Raw genomic sequence first — 10,827 nt, 5'->3', positions numbered from 1 at the left:
TAAAGAGAGGATCAAACATGAGTTCATGAATTTGTTTGATGTGCTTAAACCGCAAAATATTGACGTGCAAAAAAGGAGCTATGGATCTTTCCACCTGACAGAAACAATTGTGCTTCCTGAAATGCTTCCTAAAATGCCAGCATTCCTGTTTGCATAGCATTTGCATCACAGTCAGTGATTCAGTAGAATATAATAAGATTAACTCGATTAGTTAACTGGAATTGATTTTTCCAGCCCATAAACCCTAATGAAGATTCCACTGAATCAAGCCATCAAATAACAAGCAATCCAGATGCCAACAATAAACACCAATTGCCACCTTCAGTGGCAACTGCTGTGTTACATTCTAACTGTGAAGGTTGAGGACAGTGTGCATGCCAAGCTCTCCATATGGAGCAGCTGTTCCAATCTAATCAGATGCTTCTACTGAGGCCTTTTTATTGCATCAATATCTAGAAGATTATTTGGGTTTAATGGACAGGTGGCCTCAAGATAGCACATGTGAGAGGTTTAAAATGCCAGACTTTGGGCCACAGGCGTTATTTAAAACTGTGCACGGAAAAAGACAAACTGTCTTACTCGGTCCTTTCAAAGTTCCACAGTGTAAGGCTCACTTGATATTTTTTGTTGATATTTTGTGTTTTCCGATACATGAAACACAGTGTGGTGGATCCACATACACCGTACGTTAGTGCTGAGAATTTAGATGTTTTTCAGATAAATTTTAATAGCTGTTTTCTCAAATTCCCAAAATCAATTATTTAATACTTGAGTGTTTGTATTCTTGTTAAATTTGAATATATATATATATAATATATAATCAATCAAATGCAAAAATCTTTGCCAGTGAATTCACTGGTTTCAGATCTTTCACAACTAACTGTCAAACATCCAAGCATGAACTGAAACTTACAGATAATTAGAAGGTAAAATAAATCCAATTAAAATCTTCTCTGGAAATGTGGAATTGATCATGCATCCATCTGGTGTTAGACTTAAGTTAATTTTTAACAGGGAAAAATGGGAAAAATGAAAATCAGAAGGTTGCCAGTCACTGAAATTTTGGTAAATGACCTGCGATGCTGTTACCAAAAGATGGGGGTGGGGGTCAGGGAGCTTGGGGGGTTAGGGTGCTTGACAAAAATAACCTTTACCTGATTCAAATGTGTTGAATTTCCTATTCAGGGTCAGATTCTCAGACATGTTGAGAGGACTTCCTGTGCAGCAGCTGTTTTTAGATCACTCCATCAAAGTTCTGTTATTTCTCCCTGTACTTGTGATGTGCAAGTCAAAGATAACCTTTAGTGATCTTCAGCTTGACTTTCATTTTCATGAAGTTGGTAAAGTGAAAGGAAATCTATCCAAGTCTGGCCAGCAGGCTGTTTGTCAAAGATTGTGTTTGTGTGGCCCAAAGCTTCCTGCATTTTCAGACTCTGCTCGTATATAAAGGCACTTTGTCACAGACCAAACTGCAGGTAGTTTAGACTGAATGTTTTCCTTAGAAGCGCCACAATGTTACAGTAGAAACTGCAACTGATATAAGGTGCGGTAAGCTGAACACAGCTTCAGCCGACTGTTTGCTGAAAAATAGTGACGTGACCACACCACATTTTCTTGTTAGTAACAGTAACAGCATTGTAATGATAACGAGTAATTAGTTAGATTACTCGTTACTGAAAAAAGTAACGCCGTTATTCCCATCACTGCAGTAGAACATCACATTTTGAATGTTGTCCTCAGGCTTGGAAAGTGTGGACTTTTTAACTGAAAACTGCTTGATTATAGCCAGAAACACAGCTGTCCTCATCAGTGATGATGCTTGATATGAAATTCGGGTCATTCTGAAAAAGAAGTTGATGCAACTCTGAGATCACCCACGACATGCAAACGGTGAGAATGGGACATCCAGGTAACAATATGGAAAAAAGGAAGGTGCACTAGTCCCACTAGAAACATGATTTTGTTTGTTTTTGTTTTTTTGTATTCCCAGATGCCAGGGACCAAGCAGTAAAGCATAGAGGACACAGGTGTTTAATTCAAAAGTGGGGTTTTATTTACCCAAAAATATGAAAAATAATTAACAAAGCCAAAAATTTAAAAGGGCAGATCAATAAAAGAGGTCAACTCAATAAACTAAACTCAAAATAACAACTAACAAAACCTCCAACAAACATAAGACAGAATGCCTTCCTGAAATGACATATAAGGGAACTTAAATAATTGAATATAAATAATAATTAACTGATTTTCTCACTCACTATGTGTTAATAGACCTCTCTGCACTGAATCATGCTTGTTATTAATCTCTGTCTCTCTTCCACAGCATGTCTTTTATCCTGTCTTCCTTCTCTCACCCCAACCGGTTGAAGCAGATGGCCCCGCCCCTCCGTGAGACAGGTTCTTCCTGGTAAAAAGGAGTTTTTCATTCCCACTGTCGCCATAGTGCTTGTTCATAGGGGGTCATATGATTGTTGGGTTTTTCTCTGTATGTATTACTGTAGGGTCTTTACCTTGCAATATAAAGTTCCTTGAGGCGACAGTTTGTTGTGATTTGACGCTGTGTAAATTAAATTGAATTGAATTAAATACTGCTTAGCTAAACCATCTGACACTCGAGGGGAAGCCTGCCATATAACCAACTAACACAAAAAATAAACAAACTCCAAACACCCCCCAGGCAATAAAGCATGAGGCTGTCAGCAGTACTTCAGGTCCCTCAGCCCTTTGACACATTTTGCCAACCAGGAAGGAGAAGCCAAACCCCTAGGTAACTCAAACAAAGAAAGATGTATTAATACAACATAAAACAGAACTTTGACCTTGCGCTGTCCGTATGTGTGCACCCAATAGAATAGAATAGCACTCAGAATAGAATAGAACTCAACTTTATTGTCAATGCACATGTCACAAGTACAAGGCAACGAAATGCAGTTTGCATCCATCCAGAAAGTGCTTCAGCAATAATATAGATATATTACAGAATATGGATCTATTATAGGTATGTTACAGTGTACACGGTATGAAGGTATGTTATGAATATGCTATAACTATAAGTATGTACAGACATATTTATATATCCATATCCATATTTATATAAACATTGTAAGGTGTGATGGAAAAATAATAAACCAATTTAATAAAGAAACAATACATTGGACAATAAGTAAAATATATTTAAAGTAGTGACTGCAAAAACAAAATAAAGTGAAGCAAACTAGTGGTGAGGTGTGGATCTTACCGTGTGTGGCTTGCCATCACACCAGAGCACTTCAGATTATGTGTTGTATACTGGAAATTACTATCAGCTTTTTATGTACAGGTTCTGAACACCAAAACACAGCAAATCACACTCCTCCATATTCTTATATGATCCACTTCCATCGTCAAAGTTGGAAAAACTCCCAGATCAGGAACAGATCAGAACAGCTTAATACACAGTACATATGCATAATTTAACCAGGTCCTTGACCTTTTGAAGAGAATATGAATGTAGCCCAGGAGTGTAATTTATTTTTATAGTATAATATGCCAAGTGAGGTTATGGGAGTCAAGGTGGTGACAGGTAATGGTTCAGACATCCAAGGTTGTGACAAGCGTTTGCATCCTGTCGTGAACCTGGAATTAACATCTGCCCTAGTACTAGCTACAGTTAGGATCCTTCTGCATGATGTTCAGTTGACTTTCACTTAATCAGATTTTATTTGTTATAACCTTGATTATTCACTGACATTAACAATAATGAAAATTCTATGCACAGATATTGCTGAGTGTCAGTCAGGCTTTATAAAAATCCATCAAATCTGACAAAAGCTATTCAATATTTTACCTTCATACAATGAATGTTTTCCAAGTTACAGCCAAGTTACAGGCCCTTACTCTAGATAACTGGATGCATTTGTACTGTATGCTGCTTCAATTTTCCCAGCATTTCAAGCCCTCAGAACTTCAAAAGGACACAAGAGAGCCACATGAAATTTTTAGGACTGAAAAATACTTTTTGGCTCTTTGAAAAACTGTAACCAAATTAATTTTAGACCAACACCAAGTGTCCCAGTGTAATTTCAAATCTTGTTTTTATTATCCAAAATTTTACATCAAATATGGACTATATCAAAGATTCAGTGGGAAAATTGCACCAGTCTCGTGTGTATAACACAGAGGAATGTTTGTTTTTTTTAAAAGCATTGGTGCTGAGGCTGTTTGATCTGTTTAATGAAAATTCTCTGGAGAAAAATTCAAAAAGTGCATTCTGGGTAAACTTTAAAGGTTTACATTATCATGTGGGATATGTGGCTGATCAGAACATGTCATAACATGTGGAAGGGTTTCTTTTTTAACTGCATTTTGCTACGTGCGCAACTTCTACCTGTGATTTCATTTGTGTCAAAGTCATTTTTTTAATTTGGTACTTCCTCGCAGTCACTAGCCTCCCATACCCACCTTGTGTACCATTCCTCCCTCAGCCGTGTTTCGCTTATATCATCAGTCTTTTCTGTCATTTCTACTTATGTTGTTATACTTTTGTCACTTAGTAATCTGGTCATGTTTTCTGCCAAGCCAGTAAAATAAAGTCACTGAACTGAGTCTGCCTGTTTGCACACTCTTTACCTTTTGTCATAGTGGGGACAATTTTTCTTTGAAAGGTACACAACATCACCAACAGAACACACATTAACATAATATCACTTCTTGCTGGGAAGAAAAAACATGTTATTGACTTGAATTGAAAAGTCGAGTTTTTCCTCAAAGTATTTTTGTGAAGCCAGCACTGGACAAACCACGGAGGCAACGCATTCATCCAATTCAATTCAATTCAATTCAATTCAATTTTATTTATATAGCGCCAAATCACAACAAAAGTCGCCTCAAGGCGCTTCATAGATACAGAGAAAAACCCAACAATCATATGACCCCCTATGAGCAAGCACTTTGGCGACAGTGGGAAGGAAAAACTCCCTTTTAACAGGAAGAAACCTCCGGCAGAACCAGGCTCAGGGAGGGGCGGGGCCATCTGCTGCGACTGCTTGGGGTGAGAGAAGGAAGACAGGATAAAGACATGCTGTGGAAGAGAGACAGAGGTTAATAACAGATATGATTCAATGCAGAGAGGTCTGTTAACACATAGTGAGTGAGAAAGGTGACTGGAAAGGAAAAACTCAATGCATCATGGGAATCCCCCGGCAGCCTACGTCTATAGACTACTTGCACTAGGGCACGTGACGTATTTCCGTTTCCAAATAGTACCGCTTGTGCGTTTCCGGTACGTTTGCTTATCTATCGGTAGCTATGCTAATGTCGCTTCAGAATGAGTATAAAAAGGAAAGTATTTAAAACAGAACATTTTCAAAAACAGGAGAAGAAATACTCCGAGCATTGCTGTGTCCCACTTTGTTCAGCTTCAGCCAAATTTAACGGCATACTAAGTTTTCATGCCTTTCCGACCCATTCCGACTTGAGAAGACAATGGCTGGTAAATATACGCCGGGATCATTTCACGATTACCTCTCACACCAGGGTCTGCTGCAGACACTTTGCCAGTGATCAACTCATAGAGCCAACAACCCTCGATGGTCGAAGGCGGCTTATTAAAGGTGCTGTACCAACACTTTTTGAGTGGAATGGCTATAAAGTTGAACCACCGCGGCGTAGTGTTTGGGAGAGAACGGAGCGACGCCCTGAACTAGTTCCTCCTGACGATCAAGAAGAGCACAGTCTTACAAGAGATCATGACTACTGCTCAGTCCCTGAGCCATCTGCATTGGACATATCTGCATCAGCTGCAGAAGACCTGTCCGAAGACGTGGAGACTCTGAGGAAGGAAATACAGGAGTTACGTGTCCAGCGAGAATTTGGGTTACAGCGTTTTGCTGGCTCCGACACTGACATCCGATTCTATACCAGGTACACCTAAGTTCTATTCAAGCTAACTGTTTAAAATATACCAAGGTCACCATCAGTTAAATTTAGAAAGTTTTTCCAGTCTTAATGAAAACAAAATAGAAATTTACTTTTTCTCTGCTGATTGTATGTTTTATGTAGATGCTTTAGTATTTAAACAATATCCTAATGCTACAGGTAAAATACAACACCAAATACTCTTAATCAGACTATTTTATACAGCATTCCATTAGCATATTTGTCACAGTTTACATTATTTTATGCCAATGTTGGATGTTAATTAATGATTGACACATGTATGGCTCTCTCGTGAATAGATTTCCAAGCTATGATCATTTGATGGCATTCTGGGTTTTGATTGAGCCTTGCATCTATAAAATGATCCGGGTTTCAAGAGCCAAGTCAGCTGCCAATCGGAACGAAGAAGTGTTGACACCTGCACGCACATCAACAGTAGGTTATGGGTTTGTTGGTAGTTAGAACTAGAGGTGTAATGTTATTGTATTTATGTACAATAACATTACTTTATGTACAGTAGCATACATACACAGGTGTATGTATGCTAGACTCAGTATCCTTTACATACATACACCTGTGCACTACAGCACCTCATTGTTTACCCCATGGTACAGTATGGTATGCCTAACCATTACAAAACATTTAGCCAAGAAAAGAATAATTTTACTAGTTCATAGCTTAAGGAGTAACATTTTCCCTTTTGTTTTCACCTTCCAGAGGCAGCTGCTAAAGCCAATTGATGAGTTTTTTTCTTTTCCTGGTTTTCCTGTCAGTTGGTTTGAAGGAGAGGGACCTGGCACACCGATTTAACATACACCAGTCCACAGTGAGCCGCATTATTGCAACATGGACAAATTTTCTTGCCACTGCACTGGGGTCTCAGTGCATCTGGCTTACACGTGAAGAAGTGCAAGCTTACCTCCCTGAGGAATTCAAAGATTTCTCAGACACCCAGATGATCCTTGACTGTACAGAGCTGAGGTGTCAGACACCATCCTCACCACTTCTCCAAAGTGAAATGTACTCTTCGTACAAATCCCACTGTACGATGAAAGCCCTGGTTGGCATAGCTCCACATGGTCCAGTGACATTCATCTCTAATCTGTATGCTGGTTCGGTTAGTGACAAGGAACTATTCAAACAATCAGGCATTGCTGAGAAGTTGACTGAAGACATGGCAGTGATGGTAGATAAGGGCTTCCTAATCACAGATTGTTGTAAATGCAAAGTGTACTGCCCACCTTTTCTATCTAAGCAGAAGCAGATGCCAGCATACCAGGTTAAGGAGACGCAGGCCATAGCCAGACTCAGGGTACATGTGGAGCGAGTCATTAGGAGGATCAAACAGAACAAACTTTTTGATAGCATCATTACCATGTCACATGTTTATAATATCAACCAACTGTTTGCAGTGGCATGTATGCTGTCAAATTACCAGAACACAGCATTAGTTAAAAAATGGGTTAAGTGAGACAAGATGGATTTTTCCCAAGACACCAGTGCCAGTACAAGTAACTTATGGAAAATGACCTGCAGCTGAGGCCACTACAGTTGCATTTCTTCCTTCTCAGCTGACAATACTTGATTACAGAACTGGTACTTGAGTGCCGATAGTTGAGTTTCAGTTATTGATAATTCAAATTCATTGCAAATGTTTAATGTTAATAATACTGTTTAATTATACTACTATTATTACTATTCAGATTCAACAAAACTATTTATCAAAATTATAAAGTAAATCACTAAATCGTTTTAAAACCATAAGTGACATTGAACTTTTGTAACATCAAAAATACCATTTGTCATTTTCTACAGTTCAGTTATTGTCTAAATGTATATCAGTATGCTAGGCATGGAGTTTTAAATACTTACCATGTAAATAAGTTCTGCACAAATTCAACGTTTTAATGTGTGTTTTTAAAAATTAAATTGATGCCATTGCTTAAATAACAGTTTATTGATGTCACATAAAGGTAACATGTAACAACAAAAGAATTCATGAAATATATTGAAAATAAAACATCAGTTATTTTGTTCCAGCCAGCCTGAAGGATCTGTTTTTCTTTTTGCTGTTTTCACTGTTCATTTTTTCAAACACGGGTATCTTGGCATATATATGTAAAAAAAGAAATAGTCTGCCTTTTCTCTGATTGCATTGTGCACATCTATATCCATGTATATTCTTTGCACTAGGTAGTCCTCTTGTGCCCACACAACAAAGTCACACCACTGCATCCCACTGATGAGCAGTTGTCCTTGCACTTGCCAGTAATATGCGTGGCTCTTTTTTAGTTTAGGGGTACCACATTCCATCTGCACATATTTGCAGTCAATAAAGTTTTGTACATTGGGACATTTGAATTCGACGAAGCCAAACTGGGGGTATTCATTGGGGTCAAAAACAACACCATCAGGAGATGCAGCAAGCCAGGGGGCAATGGGGTGAATGACCAGACCACAGGGTGAGTAGTTAACATTCATTAGCCTACTATACTCTGCTGCTATTGCAGGCTCCATCTCAGTTCCTCTCCTCATGTCTGCTGTCTGCCTTGTTCCCTTCAATATACGCTCTGCTAGTGACTCGGCCGAGCTCTGGCCTCTGACGTGACACACCTCCCGAAACCTAGAGGCAGTCACTCTGGGCCTGCGGAGCTGATGCCACTCAGACGAAGAGCTTTGCTCACGTGTAGCTTCCTCTATTTTGTGAGCCATTTCCAGAGTTACAGACAAGCTTTTCAGATGCAGAAGCTCTTCTTCTGAGCACACAAACACACAATCTGATGGCAAGATGTCATACCCCTCCAGAGGCAAGTGCGGTGTTGGTGGTGCATCGCGGTGTAGTGTGATGTACCGGGTTGTCAAAACCGGCTGCTGATATGACAGAACACTGCCCTCCTGCACCAGCCCAAAGGCACTTTCCACAAGGGGCTTGTCAGGTCTCATGTTCATTGTGGTCACAAGTGGCCTGTCCTCAATATTAAATTTTGCATATGCCGCCGTTATTCTGAACAAGCAGGGATCTGGTAACGGACCCACCATGCCTCTGTAGAAGCCACTCCTAAAGAAAACATCAATGACAATAATGTAAGGAAGAAGGTTGTTATACTGAACAACAACTAAACTAAAAACTAAAAGGTGTAAAACAGTGGTGCATAAGTTAGAGACTGGGATGTATATGTACATGACTGAGTTAGCCGTCTTCAGAAAGTGTAATGTTGTATGTAAATTAATACCTATTCTGACACATGTATGTATGAAAAAAATAGCAACATACATTTGTAACACATGAAACCAAATTTTACAAATGTAATTACCGTACTCCAGTCTGGGCCATCCTATTTGGTACTGGCTTAGTGAAGATCATGGAGTTGATGGGTCCTGGCCTCACACCCTAACAGAAGACACATTTACTATGGATGGTGTTGCTGTTCATATGTAAACATGGACTAATTCAAAAACTTTAACCTCATTTAAATTACCACTGTCCGTGGCTTGTGCCATTGCTGTTCAGATTCCGTGCAGCTATGCACAGGGGGGACAACCGGCACTCTGAGTTGTGAGTAGTGTGCTGTTTGGAAGAGCAATGCCACTGTGTGATTGCACATAACAGCGCCTGCCACACAGGAGCCCTGGCTATGTGTCAGTATCACCGGCGATGAATCCAGAAGCTTAATCTAAGAAGAAAGAACGAAAATTAAAAATGTAACATCTTCATGGAAGAGCCGAACAGGAACATAGTTCAGTGTTATGGTTACGCACCCTCCTGAATGCTTAGTGTTTCCTTCTCTCCCTATTAAAACAACTTAACCATGCTTGATAACTGTAATAACTTAGATTGTGTATATTTGCAGTATTAACTTGTTGTCAAATGTTTCTGATCACCCAAACACACGTTGATTTAACTATCTGACTAGTCAAATTAGGAGTGATAAAGCAGGGAGACAAGGAAAACATTCAAGTTGATGGGCCTTTAGGAATGAACTTAACTAATGCTTAAATGAACTGAACCCCACTGAACGGGGATTAACAACTTTACACAGCTTCCTGCCTACACTTAGTCTGTGTGGTGCCTCACTCTTCCTCATTGACCTGTAGCACAGGGCTCTCACACCGACCTCCCCTGACAACCTGTCTTTATTGGACACTGAATAAAGATACAAGTACCATTAGCATTATTTCTGTATTACTCATTTCAGCATGTCTTAAACATATATATTTTACACTTAGCAAGAGTAGCATTAGGTAGTTAACTACCTCCATAGTTAGCCAACTACCTAACGCTAATATAACAGTGTCTAACAACAAAAGTGACATTAGTTAAGAAAACCTCAACTATAGTTTAGGACGACATAAAACACCGTTTAAGAAAACATGTAATGTAGAGAACTGACATCAAATGAAGGACATAGCGGAGTAACGTAGTGTTTGCATTTGACGTTAGCTAGCGTTTCTTTGTCGGTTAATTTACGTTTTCTTACCTTCGTAGTTGTGTATATATGATGCAGCATATAACTTAAATCCTTTATCTAATTTGCTGGCGGGGGTAGTCGTCACTCTGCAAATCCGATGAACATCGGTGATGTTCAATTTTGGGAGCTCTTGTAGGCAGCGAGTGTAGAACGTCGCCATGGTTTAACCGCACCGGAAGCACTGGAGCAGGACTACATAGAACGCGGAAGTGTTAGTGCAAGTAGTCCATTGCAGCATAACTAAGGGAGGATTCAGGGTCACCTGGTCCAGCCCTAACTATATGCTTTAGCAAAAAGGAAAGTTTTAAGCCTAATCTTGAAAGTAGAGATAGTGTCTGTCTCCCGAATCCAAACTGGAAGCTGGTTCCACAGAAGAGGGGCCTGAAAACTGAAGGCTCTGCCTCCCATTCTACTTTTAAATACTCTAGGAACAACAAGTAGG

General features: G+C 39.5%; 2 protein-coding genes across 3 annotated transcripts; one reads left to right on the top strand and one right to left on the bottom strand.

Moving 5' to 3' along the window:
- The first annotated feature begins 5,223 nt into the window (after positions 1-5,223).
- Positions 5,224-7,775, top strand: LOC146700799 (uncharacterized). The gene is made up of 4 exons (XM_085471315.1): positions 5,224-5,901; positions 6,216-6,370; positions 6,531-6,534; positions 6,649-7,775. The coding sequence occupies exons 1-4, from the start codon at positions 5,306-5,308 to the stop codon at positions 7,385-7,387; spliced, it is 1,494 nt and encodes a 497-aa protein (XP_085327441.1). The 5' UTR covers positions 5,224-5,305; the 3' UTR covers positions 7,388-7,775.
- A 79-nt stretch (positions 7,776-7,854) lies between these two features.
- Positions 7,855-10,594, bottom strand: LOC146700798 (uncharacterized). Of its 2 annotated transcripts, XM_085471046.1 has the most exons (5): positions 10,395-10,594; positions 9,969-10,060; positions 9,396-9,590; positions 9,231-9,307; positions 7,855-8,974 (listed from the first exon to the last, which is right to left on the bottom strand). In XM_085471046.1, the coding sequence occupies exons 1-5, from the start codon at positions 10,543-10,545 to the stop codon at positions 7,999-8,001; spliced, it is 1,491 nt and encodes a 496-aa protein (XP_085327172.1). In that variant the 5' UTR covers positions 10,546-10,594; the 3' UTR covers positions 7,855-7,998. The 2 variants fall into 2 exon arrangements, with proteins under 2 accessions (XP_085327172.1, XP_085327173.1); XM_085471047.1 differs by lacking the exon at positions 9,969-10,060 and having other exon boundaries at positions 10,395-10,496.
- Between the last annotated feature and the right edge of the window lie 233 nt (positions 10,595-10,827).

Source organism: Copadichromis virginalis, linkage group LG10, assembly GCF_057382275.1.
Source record: "Copadichromis virginalis isolate Kocher_CV1m ecotype Utaka linkage group LG10, C_Virginalis_male_GT1.1, whole genome shotgun sequence".
Taxonomy (NCBI): Eukaryota; Metazoa; Chordata; class Actinopteri; order Cichliformes; family Cichlidae; genus Copadichromis; species Copadichromis virginalis.
The sequence above is the reverse complement of the archived record's forward strand: the minus strand, read 5'-3'. Positions and strand labels throughout refer to the sequence as shown.

Coding starts and splice junctions, on each gene's coding strand:
- LOC146700799 (XM_085471315.1), top strand. CDS start 5,306: ATGAGTATAAAAAGGAAAGTATTTAAAACAGAACATTTTCAAAAACAG. Junction 5,902..6,215: donor GACATCCGATTCTATACCAG/GTACACCTAAGT, acceptor TCTCGTGAATAG/ATTTCCAAGCTATGATCATT.
- LOC146700798 (XM_085471046.1), bottom strand. CDS start 10,545: ATGGCGACGTTCTACACTCGCTGCCTACAAGAGCTCCCAAAATTGAAC. Junction 9,591..9,968: donor AGGCACCACACAGACTAAGT/GTAGGCAGGAAG, acceptor CTTTCTTCTTAG/ATTAAGCTTCTGGATTCATC. Junction 9,308..9,395: donor GGCACAAGCCACGGACAGTG/GTAATTTAAATG, acceptor GTCTTCTGTTAG/GGTGTGAGGCCAGGACCCAT.